The sequence below is a fragment of the Manis javanica genome, chromosome 2, assembly GCF_040802235.1.
Source record: "Manis javanica isolate MJ-LG chromosome 2, MJ_LKY, whole genome shotgun sequence".
NCBI classification, from domain to species: Eukaryota; Metazoa; Chordata; class Mammalia; order Pholidota; family Manidae; genus Manis; species Manis javanica.
This window is the reverse complement of record NC_133157.1, coordinates 216,354,584-216,364,688: the sequence shown is the minus strand read 5'-3', so window position 1 is coordinate 216,364,688 and position 10,105 is coordinate 216,354,584. Positions and strand designations below refer to the sequence as shown.

The following is a 10,105-nucleotide window of genomic DNA, read 5'->3' as shown; positions in this document are numbered from 1 at the left end:
ATACAATTGCATAGATGCATATAAATGCATTTATATTATGATATCTATAAATTTTTAACCTAAATAGTCTACTTAGATCCCAAAAGGTCCCTGGGAGAAGAAATAATAGAGTTAAGTACTTAAAATATAAGTTTTATGGTATTGAAAGAGCATTCAGGTAGATGCTTTTAAAAAGAGAATAGGGAAAACGATCTGCTTTGTATTCTACTGACTCTGATCATTTTGCCTCAAGACTTCACATGGCAAATTAACTTGTGTGTCAAATTAAAAACCATGGCCAAATGAGGTTTAGTGACATAGTTGAACTTGCTGGAAACCCTCTTATTTTTTCTTTCATTACTAGAAACCCTCTCATTTTTTCTTTCATTACTACTTCTTTTAGCAAGATTCCTAATAGTTTCTCCAGTGGGCTCTGAGTGACTGTATCCATTCCTGTTGTCTTATGATTTGAGTAAGTAAAAGCTTAGTAAGAGATGTTACAGTAAGCTCTCTCTCTAGTTAAGCCAGAGACAAGGGAATCATCTTTTAAGAAGAAAAAGTTGTTTTAAGTCTCTCTTGAAGATTACTTCCTCTGATGAGTTCTGCATATAAATATATTGTCTCAGAATTGTTTTCCCACTGATGAGACCCTCTTCTTCCAGGCACCAGAATCTAATTTAAACTAGTTGCTAAAAAGATTCAAAATGTATAGAAAACCTTCTTTTTTTCCCTCTTGCATTTTACAAGGCAAAGAAAATACAAAATAGGAGCAAACAGACATTTTGTTTTTTCTATTCTACATTGCCACTGCATTCCAGATGGAACATGAGAGCAAAGTTTTTAATTCATGGACCATTTCCATGCATAAGCCCTACTTACTTTTTTTTAATTGAAGTAGAGTTGACTGCAAGAGTATATTAGTTTCAGGTGTACACTATAGTGATTTGACATTTATATACATTAAGAAATGCTCACCATGAGACAAAGTAAACCCTACTCACTTTACACATTGACTTTCCCTGGAGTTCTGTCAATGTCTTTGATTTTTCCTGAGAGCAGTGCTTCCGGGCAAGGTAGGCATACCTTCCCCACCCACCAGCTTGGGGGATAACCAAAAAGAAAAACTATGTATACTTGAGGTGTACAACTGGAAATTTTGATATGCAATGTGGGTTAATCACCACAATCAAGTAATTAACTTATCATCATGTTATAAAATTACCATTTTCTTTGTTTTCTGTGTATGTGCAGTTTCCCTGAGAACATTTAGAATCCACTTTCTTACCAAATTTCATGTACTTTTCCTTTAAGGATTTCCAGCTTTGGAAACTGCCTTGTTATAAACACCGTCCTTCCCTTTGGAAACAGGATCTCTCTGGTTTCAGGTACCCTTCTTGAACTGAGTCCATCTTTTCTTTTACATGTGAATATTTTATATGTCTTCAGTTGAGTGTCACGGTTTCTATAGGTATTTTGCAAAGGGCACAGCTCTTATAAAATTTAAATTCATATATTAATATAACAAACCCAGGAAGTCAAAGGTTAATGGAAAGGAGACAAATTTCCTCTTCTAAACATCCCTACTGTAAATATGGCCAGTGGTGCACAGCAACATCACAAAACAAATGTGTTGTTTTCCAGAGGGGCAAGAGGGTATATTCCCACTACAACCACCACCCAAATCAAGTATAACAGACCAAACAGATTTTTCTGGTTAAATCCCATATGTGATTTTCACCAACTACAGAAAGTGTCTATGGCTTGAACTGGACAAATACTGACAGACATTCTATCCAGCCAAGAATTAGTTTGTTACCTTAATCTGCTCTTTGGAGTCATCCCACCAGACTTCTCAAAGACTAAGTATCTCAGAAGTCTTTTATTTAATTTGCCTTTGGAAAGTCAAAATATATTTGACATTTTCGTGTCTATCAGTCCTATTTAAGTTAGGTCATTGGTTGACTGTTTTGTGACAACATTTTTATTAAGTACGTGGAGATGCTAGTGTTATACAATCTAAATTTAATTGCTGGAATTTTGCTATTTATCAGCTAGGAGATCCTGGCCAAGACATTCAGCCACATGGAGCCTCAGTATCTTAGTAAGCAAAACAGGAATAATAAAAAATAGAGAAGGACAGAATTCCAAGAATGGGGTTGAATGACATTGCATCATCCCAACAAGGATAACACTTGAATCTAATTATGTCATCCATCCTTTTACTCTAAAACAACCTGTTCTAACACCCCTCCAGCAAAGAAACTTTTGGAGGAGTCAGTTGACCAGATGCAATGTTTTCTCCCTGATACATTAGTTTCAATCTCTGAGTTCATAATATTCTTCTGAGTTTCTTTCTGGGCTGATGAAATGTTTGTAAAGATCTTAAAGGAAAAGCGCTTGATAAATTGTTGCTGTATACACTACAGTTGCTAGAAACTAGGGGATATGGGGCCATGGACAATCAGTTCTCCTGTTCGGTGCGTTCACTGCTTCACGAGAAGAGGTTGAGAGACAAATGGGTAAGCCAGTGGATTGGAGCCACTTCATGCAATAAGACCCATACTAGACGTGCCCAGAACAGACGGTTGGACACAGAGAAGGAAGGTATAAATTCCCAGTGGGGATATTAGGAAAGGCTGCATGCAGAGACAGCATTACTCAGGGTTTGAAGGATGACTTGAGTAGTGTTTTGAGAGAAAGAAATATGGGGGAATGGAGGAGAATTTCAAGAGGAGAGAACTGTGTAAAGAAAGACACTAGGTTGGCACAATACTGTCCCTGGAATGTAGTGGAGACCCAGCCATAATAAATAAGCAGGGAATAAATTAAAGTATGATGAGAAATCCATCATAGCCTCAAAGCACTGTGTTAAATTCTTCAGTTTTAAGTGATAATCATTTGGTGGTTTAAATATTCCAAAAAGCCTCTCAACATTTGTGCTGTGCCAATGCTGTCTTTCAAAAACAGAGTGGTTGGGGGCTGAATAGTACTGTGTCGCCCAACAGGAAGAATAACATATGAATCTATTGTGTCATCCAAGCTCTTGTTTTAAAACAACCTGCCCTAACACCCTGCAGGAGTCAGCTGACCAGATGCAGTGTTTTCTCCTTGATACATGAATTTCGACCTCAGAGTTTATGAAATTCTTTGAGCTTCTTTCTGTAGCATGTGTGGGACCCTCTGCCTCCATTTTGTGTCCTCCATCTTGAATAACTTAGCTTGACCCCCTGCCTCCATTTTGTGTCTTCCATTTTGAATAATTGTGTCCCCCACATAACCTCCTGCCTCCACTTTGTGTCTTCCATTTTTAATAACTATGTCCCCTACATAACCCTTGCCTCCATTTTGTGTCTTCCATTTTGAATAATTGTGTCCCCCACATAACCTCCTGCCTCCACTTTGTCTTCCATTTTTAATAACTATGTCCCCTACATAACCCCCCGCCTCCATTTTGTGTCTTCCATCTTGAATAATTGTGTCCCCCACATCACCCCCTCCCTCCATTTTGTATCTTCCATTTTGAATAACTATGTCCCCTACATAACCTCCTGCCTCCACTTTGTGTCTTCCATTTTTAATAACTATGTCCCCTACATAACCCCCTGCCTCCATTTTGTGTCTTCCATCTTGAATAATTGTGTCCCCCACATAACCCCCTGCCTCCATTTTGTATCTTCCATTTTGAATAACTATGTCCCCTACATAACCTCCTGCCTCCACTTTGTGTCTTCCATTTTTAATAACTATGTCCCCTACATAACCCTTGCCTCCATTTTGTGTCTTCCATTTTGAGTAAGAAGTTTCCGGCTCAAGCCACGCCCATTCCCACAGAAACCATGCCCAGCAACCTGTGCAACAAGACCCTGACCCTCCTCAGCCAATCAGCTAAGGTCACAATGAACCACCCCCTTGGAAAGCCCCTGTTTTTTTCAAAGTATAAAAGCAAAAAGGGAACTCTGCTCAGGGTCTCAGTCGGTGTTTTGACGGACCACTGAGACCCTAGTTCGAACCAGCAATAAAGACCTGTTTTGCTCTTGCATCTTGCCACTGGGCCTGGTGACTGCGGCTCCACAGGGGGGACTCAAAGAAACGGGGCACAACAGCATGCTATGCTCATTCATCAGCCTGAGTCATTTTATCTGATTGGGTCCAATCTACTCCTCTTTGGCACACCTCCTTTGCTGCTGAATAAATCATCCTGGGATATGTCCAGGAGGAAGATTTTCAGAGGAAAGTTCCATCTGCATTCAAAACCCTCATTTATTCAGGCTGAGTTCTCAGGCTCCCAAGGAGAAAGAATGGAGAAAATAAAGAGGTGTCTTCCACTGCCAAGTTCACTAATATGGTCATTAGCACAGATGACTTTGAGCTATGCCGAGAGAGGAGAGAGAGGACACAGCTCCACACACATCCTGGCAAAGAGTCTGCAAGCACCCGCCTCCCTCCCCCACCCAGCCCTCTGTCCTGTCTGGGCTCCCTCCTCAAGCCAAGAGTTTTAGGAGAGCTGATGAATCTTAAGGAATGTAGAAAGGGAGAATTACATTCCTCAGGGATGTAATTCCTGGGATCATTATTTCATTAAGGTCTGGATAATGACAAAGCTGAGTTGTTGGGGGTGCTTTGCCCTCATCTGCCAACCCCACGGGATAGGCTAGCTCCTCTGAGAGAGCTTTATAGCTAACTAATTCATCTGCGAGCTGGGTTAAAAATAAAATCGACCTTCTTTCTACTTAAAACTGAGCACTTAATTTTGTTCCCTTTCTTGAGAGATGACAGACTACAATTCATCAGTCTGGGTTTAAGGGGGTCTTTTCCAGGGTGTGCATTACATCCCAGAAATCCACTGTAAAGGAATAGGGAAAATGTTTAGTGTCTCCTCTCCTCCTCTTCAGTCTCTATGCGAGGCAGTTGGCTGGTTTTAGGTTTAAACAAAAACCCCTGCGTGTGGAAAAGGAATTAAAAAAGAAAGAATGAAACCCCGTGTGTCTGGGGCGCGGTGGACACAAATAACCCTGGAGGTGGTGTCTGTGGTTGGGGGGCGGGGGACCGAGAGCCGTTCTTGCTCGCGGCAGGCAGAGGGAGCGTCTCCCCGGAGAGCAGGGCAAATCCCGCGCTCCGAGGGCCTGAAGGGGCCGCGAGGCGGTCTTCTGGGCTTTCTTGGGGCGCCATCCGGAGCCGCGGAAGCGCCCAGGGCCTGACGTCATTGGCCATCACCTGACTGCTCAGGGCCCGGGCTCCACCGTCTGCAGCCGCAGTGTAGGTGGCGGCCGCACCGCGCTCCGTCGCCTGCAGCCGGGCTCGGGACCGCTGAGGCCGCGCGCGCCCTGCGGACCCGCCACCCGGCGCCGGCGCTCGGCGCGGCCCGGGGTAGCAGACAGCACGCGCCCATCTCTCTGCGCCCACCGCCCTGCGTCCCGGTCCGCCCCGGGTGCCGCTCGGCGGAGCCCGGCGGGAGGGAAACCGGGGCGCTAGCGAGCGGCTGGAAATGCCTTCCCCGCCTCGTCCTCGTCGATCCCCGTAAACAGGGAGCCAGTCGGTGCGCGCGGCGCTCGGGCGCGCCCTGCACCCTTCTGGATTGGTGTAGTAAAGGAACTCCGCAGGGAGCTGCTCGCCTCTACCGTTGTGGCTTCCTGGGGTCTTTTGCTTCTAGCCCCAAAAAGTTGGCATCGCCGAAAGACGCCCCTGGTGGGAGGGCGGAAAGGAGACCCTCTATTTCGTCGCGCTGGGCTTTCGGAATCCGTGGGCAAAGCGGCCTACGAGTTCTGGCTCCGCACCTGCCGAGGACCAGAGCCAGTGCCTAAAAAAGCACAGTGGAGGAACCTGCCCGCGCGGCCAGCTGGAGCGCTGGCTGCCGCCGCGGGGGTGTGGGGGGGCCGGGGGAGCCCGCCGCACGCCCCAGCCCGCAGCTGGTCTCTCCCACGCGGGTCCAGCCTCCAAGACCTCGGCGTCCGGGCCAGATTTGGGGTCAGGGCCCCGTTACCCGCCCGTCCCACCGCGTTCCGGGGGCGTGGCTTGGCGCGGAGGCGGGGTTAAGTCGCCGCGGGCGTCTGGCCGACCTGACAGGTCTCCAAATTCCTCCCCGCCGCGCGCTTCAGCGCTCAGGGCAACACGCGGCGCTTCCCCGGACGCGGACGCATCTCAGGCGACCTCCCGCGGCCTCGGGCCTCTTGTCTCGCCCAAACCTGACACCCGCCGCACCCGCCAAGCTTCGGTTCTTAGCCTCGGGGATCGCGCCGGTGGCTTCTTTCCGTTTTCGGCGCAGTGGCTTAGGAACCCTCCCCACTTTTTCCTGCCCCCCCGTCTCCCGCTCCTCCCAGCTCTTGGCCAAATGGACTCCAAAGAACGGAGTGAAAGGAATGGGAACTGTGTGCTGCGACCCTTCGGAAGCACTGCCGGACGGGTTGACCTCGTTTAACGGTCGGGACTGGGACCCTGAGGGCCTCCGCCTCCCCCGAGGGATGCGTCGGGCCAGAGCCAGCGCGGCGCAGTCAGTCCTCGCTTAGGAAGTGGAGACAACCAGAAATGGGCCGAGGAGCGAGCCTCAGCACACTCGTCCTCCAAATTAACTGGTGACTTGTTAGCCCTGAGGCTGCCACCTCTCAACCTTCCTGCGGCGCACTCCTCCCCCTCCAGTGCCCCCGCCCCCAGCTCCGCCCCGGCACCCCATCCCGGCGCAATGGAGTTCTCCGAAGGGCGCAGTTCCAGCTACAGCTGCTAACTTCGCACCCACTGCCGCCGCGGGTCACCCTTGGCCAGCCCCCCTGCAGCCGCCGAGTCGTGGGCGTCCCGAGCCCAGTGCCGCAGCCAGGACCCGCCCGACGCGCAGCAGCAGCAGCACGGCGCCCAGACGCCTCGTGGAGAGCGAAGGCTGCGCCGAGACGCTGAGCCCGGCACCAGCCCAGAAGCCTGAGCCCAGGAAGGGGGCTGCGTGGTTCAGAGCGCCGCGGCTCCTGCGGACAAATAGCCACCGCTCCCGCGACCCAAGCTGCGACGGTTGGCGAGAGGGCGGCGCGCGAGGACGCGGGAGTCTGCGACGATCTTCTAGACGCCCTTTGCCCCCGGGGCGCACTATGACCTCACGTGCGGGGGGCCTCCTGCCCAGAGCGCCTGCCACCCGGCAGCCCGGGATATAAGGGGTGGGGGGCGCCAGGCTCCTGCCAACCGCTTTGGGTCTTCAGGAACCTCCACCCCCCACGGCCTCCCCCGCTCTGCACCTCCCTCCCTGCGGAGCGGCGCCATGGAGCTCTCCGATGTGCGCTGCCTTAGCGGCAGCGAGGAGCTCTACACCATCCACCCGACGCCCCCGGCCGGCGACGGCGGGAGCAGCTCTCGGCCGCAGCGGCTGCTGTGGCAGACGGCGGTGAGGCACATCACCGAGCAGCGCTTCATTCACGGGCACCGGGGCAGCGGCGGCGGCAGCGGGAGTAGAGGCTCGGCCAAAGCCTCTGACCCTGCAGGCGGCGGCCCCAACCACCACGCGCCGCAGCTCTCCGGCGATTCGGCGCTGCCCCTGTACTCGCTGGGCCCCGGGGAGAGAGCGCACAGCACCGGAGGCACCAAAGTCTTCCCGGAACGCAGCGGCAGCGGGGGCGGGGGGGATCTGGGCTTCCTGCACCTCGACTGCGCCCCGAGCAACTCGGATTTCTTCCTCAATGGAGGTTATAGCTACCGAGGGGTCATTTTTCCCACCCTGCGCAACTCCTTCAAGTCCCGGGATCTCGAGCGCCTCTACCAGCGCTACTTCCTGGGTCAGAGGCGCAAATCGGAGGTGGTGATGAACGTGCTGGACGTGCTGACTAAACTCACCCTCCTGGTTCTCCACTTGAGCCTGGCCTCGGCCCCCATGAACCCGCTCAAGGGTATCCTCCTGGGCTTCTTCACCGGCATTGAGGTGGTGATCTGCGCCCTGGTGGTGGTCAGGAAGGACACCACCTCACACACGTACCTGCAGTACAGCGGGGTGGTCACCTGGGTGGCCATGACCACCCAGGTCTTGGCAGCAGGCCTCGGCTACGGGCTCCTGGGCGACGGTATCGGCTACGTGCTCTTCACACTCTTCGCCACCTACAGCATGCTGCCGCTCCCGCTCACCTGGGCCATCCTGGCCGGCCTAGGCACCTCTCTGCTGCAGGTGGTCCTCCAAGTGGTTATCCCCCGGCTGGCGGTCATTTCCATCAACCAGGTAACCCCTGCCTGCCTTGCTTTTCCCTCCAACAACCCTGGGTTATTTAGAAAGAGCTTTCTGAGAGGCAGGATTTCCTTGCTCACTTTGAGTCCCCTCCCCGAGCCTGGCACGGTGCCTTGCACCTGGGAGGTCCCGAGTGTTAGTGGGAGGCTATTTCCTTCTTCGTAGAGGAACTGGAACTAAATGACCTCTAAAGTTTCTACCAACTCTATCCTTTTCCTCTACTGGTATGAGTAATTCCTCTCTGACATCAGCTAAGAAACAGTCTTCCTTCTGCTCCTCACATCCCCTTGGGGCTGCAGTCTCTGGAGCAGGAGACAGAAGGGGAGGAGAAGCACCCCAATTTAGAAGGTGACCCATTCCTTTACAGTTTTACTCATAAGAGTCACAGCAAGGAGTCGTAAAGGATGCAGAGTCAGGTTTCCTGTATCTGTAGCACAAACCCTCAATTCTAGAAGGAATCAGCATTTGTTAAACACATACTACTGGCCAGTGCTGGGTCCCTACATACGTTATGCCACCTAGTCCTTCAGACAATCCTATGACACCTGTTACATTGGGGCGGGGTTTTTATTACCTTGGGGATCTAAGCTGATATCTTTTTTTTATTATAGTTTGTAACCCCAGTGCTTTGAATAAAACAACCTCAGGAATTGAGGCTGAGGTGGGGTGGGGTGTTTTTGGCAAAGCATGCAAGTTTTATTTAATTGGAAAAGGGCATTTTGATGTAGATAGCTTGAAATATTTAGGTGGAACCTGACTCTAGGTCTCCTCCTTTCTCCCTCTTTCTTCCTATCTTTCACCGTTAAATATGGATGTGTTTATGTGAACAAAGTTTCCATTGTCTCTGAGGGACAAGGTAGACAATGACTATTGTTTAAATTCATTAAAATTAATAGTTATTTAAGGTGTGGCACTTTCTTTGCCAAATGTCTTGTAAGTAACAGTGAATTTGGAGGCTTCCCGACTGAGGGAAAATAACACCTGGAGTGTTTCCGAATAGAAGGCTGGTAGAGGTGTTTGACAGGGACATATGTTCCTGCTCTAGCCTCAGCCTCTGTGACATTTTTACTCTATTGAAAGTGTAGATATTCCTCTCCCTTGTTGTCATGTTTGAATAGACAGTTCTTAGATTGAATAAGTACAGCACCTTCCAAAAATTGCTCATGGTTTTTAGGGCACTGGCACTATCAGTGTGCTTCACTCCTCACTGACCTTCTGGACTCCCTGTCAATTTGGAATTCTCTCTCTTCTCTGATGGCTTGATTCCCATTTGCTAAGGTTTCTTATCTGATTGGCTGCTTTTAAAATGCTTTTCTGCAAAGTCTCCTTGGGTAGAGGAAAGAGTATGTAACGAACATGGCTGTGATCACTGGGCGTGAAGTGGGGAGATGTGAGTAAGGGCTGACCAGCTGGACTTCTTCTTTAAAGACAATAACTAATGTTTTCTCAGAATCACCATGAACCTTTAATACCCATATGATAAAGTCTACCTTTGGGCTTATATTAGATATATTTTCTTAGCTGTGTTTCTTAATCCCATTTACACACTGATCTGAGTCCCCTTGTCATCTGAATCTCACCCTCTCTTCCAAGCGATCTCATTCTTTTTTATATTTTCTTTATTATGTATCTAGACATTAGCACTCTTCTCCCCCCACCCCGTTGTTCTTCTTCCCTTTTCCACTTCTCATCCCCTTCTTTTTTCCTTCTTTCACCCTCTTTTTTTCCACTGAGTTGTTTTCACAGTGTATCACAGCTATCTGCTGTGATAAATTTGCAGAAAATTCCATTTATTATAACCCACTTCTTTTCATGCAGTAGCCTTCCTTAGTTCACATTACTAAAAGACTTCATCAAGTAAGTTTGGAATAGTATTTAGAATAACACATCGTAAGTGGCAAATGATGCATATTTTCAAAAATCTAAGTATAGAGACAT

The 10,105-nt window shown here is 49.4% G+C and overlaps 1 protein-coding gene across 3 annotated transcripts in view; it reads left to right on the top strand.

Moving 5' to 3' along the window:
• The first annotated feature begins 6,088 nt into the window (after positions 1–6,088).
• The window catches only part of ADCY8 (adenylate cyclase 8), a 215,351-nt gene continuing 211,334 nt past the window's right edge, over positions 6,089–10,105 (top strand). For all 3 annotated transcript variants that reach the window (XM_017661201.3, XM_017661200.3, XM_017661198.3), the window contains exon 1: positions 6,089–8,161. In XM_017661201.3, the coding sequence (XP_017516690.1) occupies positions 7,217–8,161 (945 nt within the window). In that variant the 5' untranslated portion in view covers positions 6,089–7,216. The remainder of the gene's footprint in view (positions 8,162–10,105) is intronic.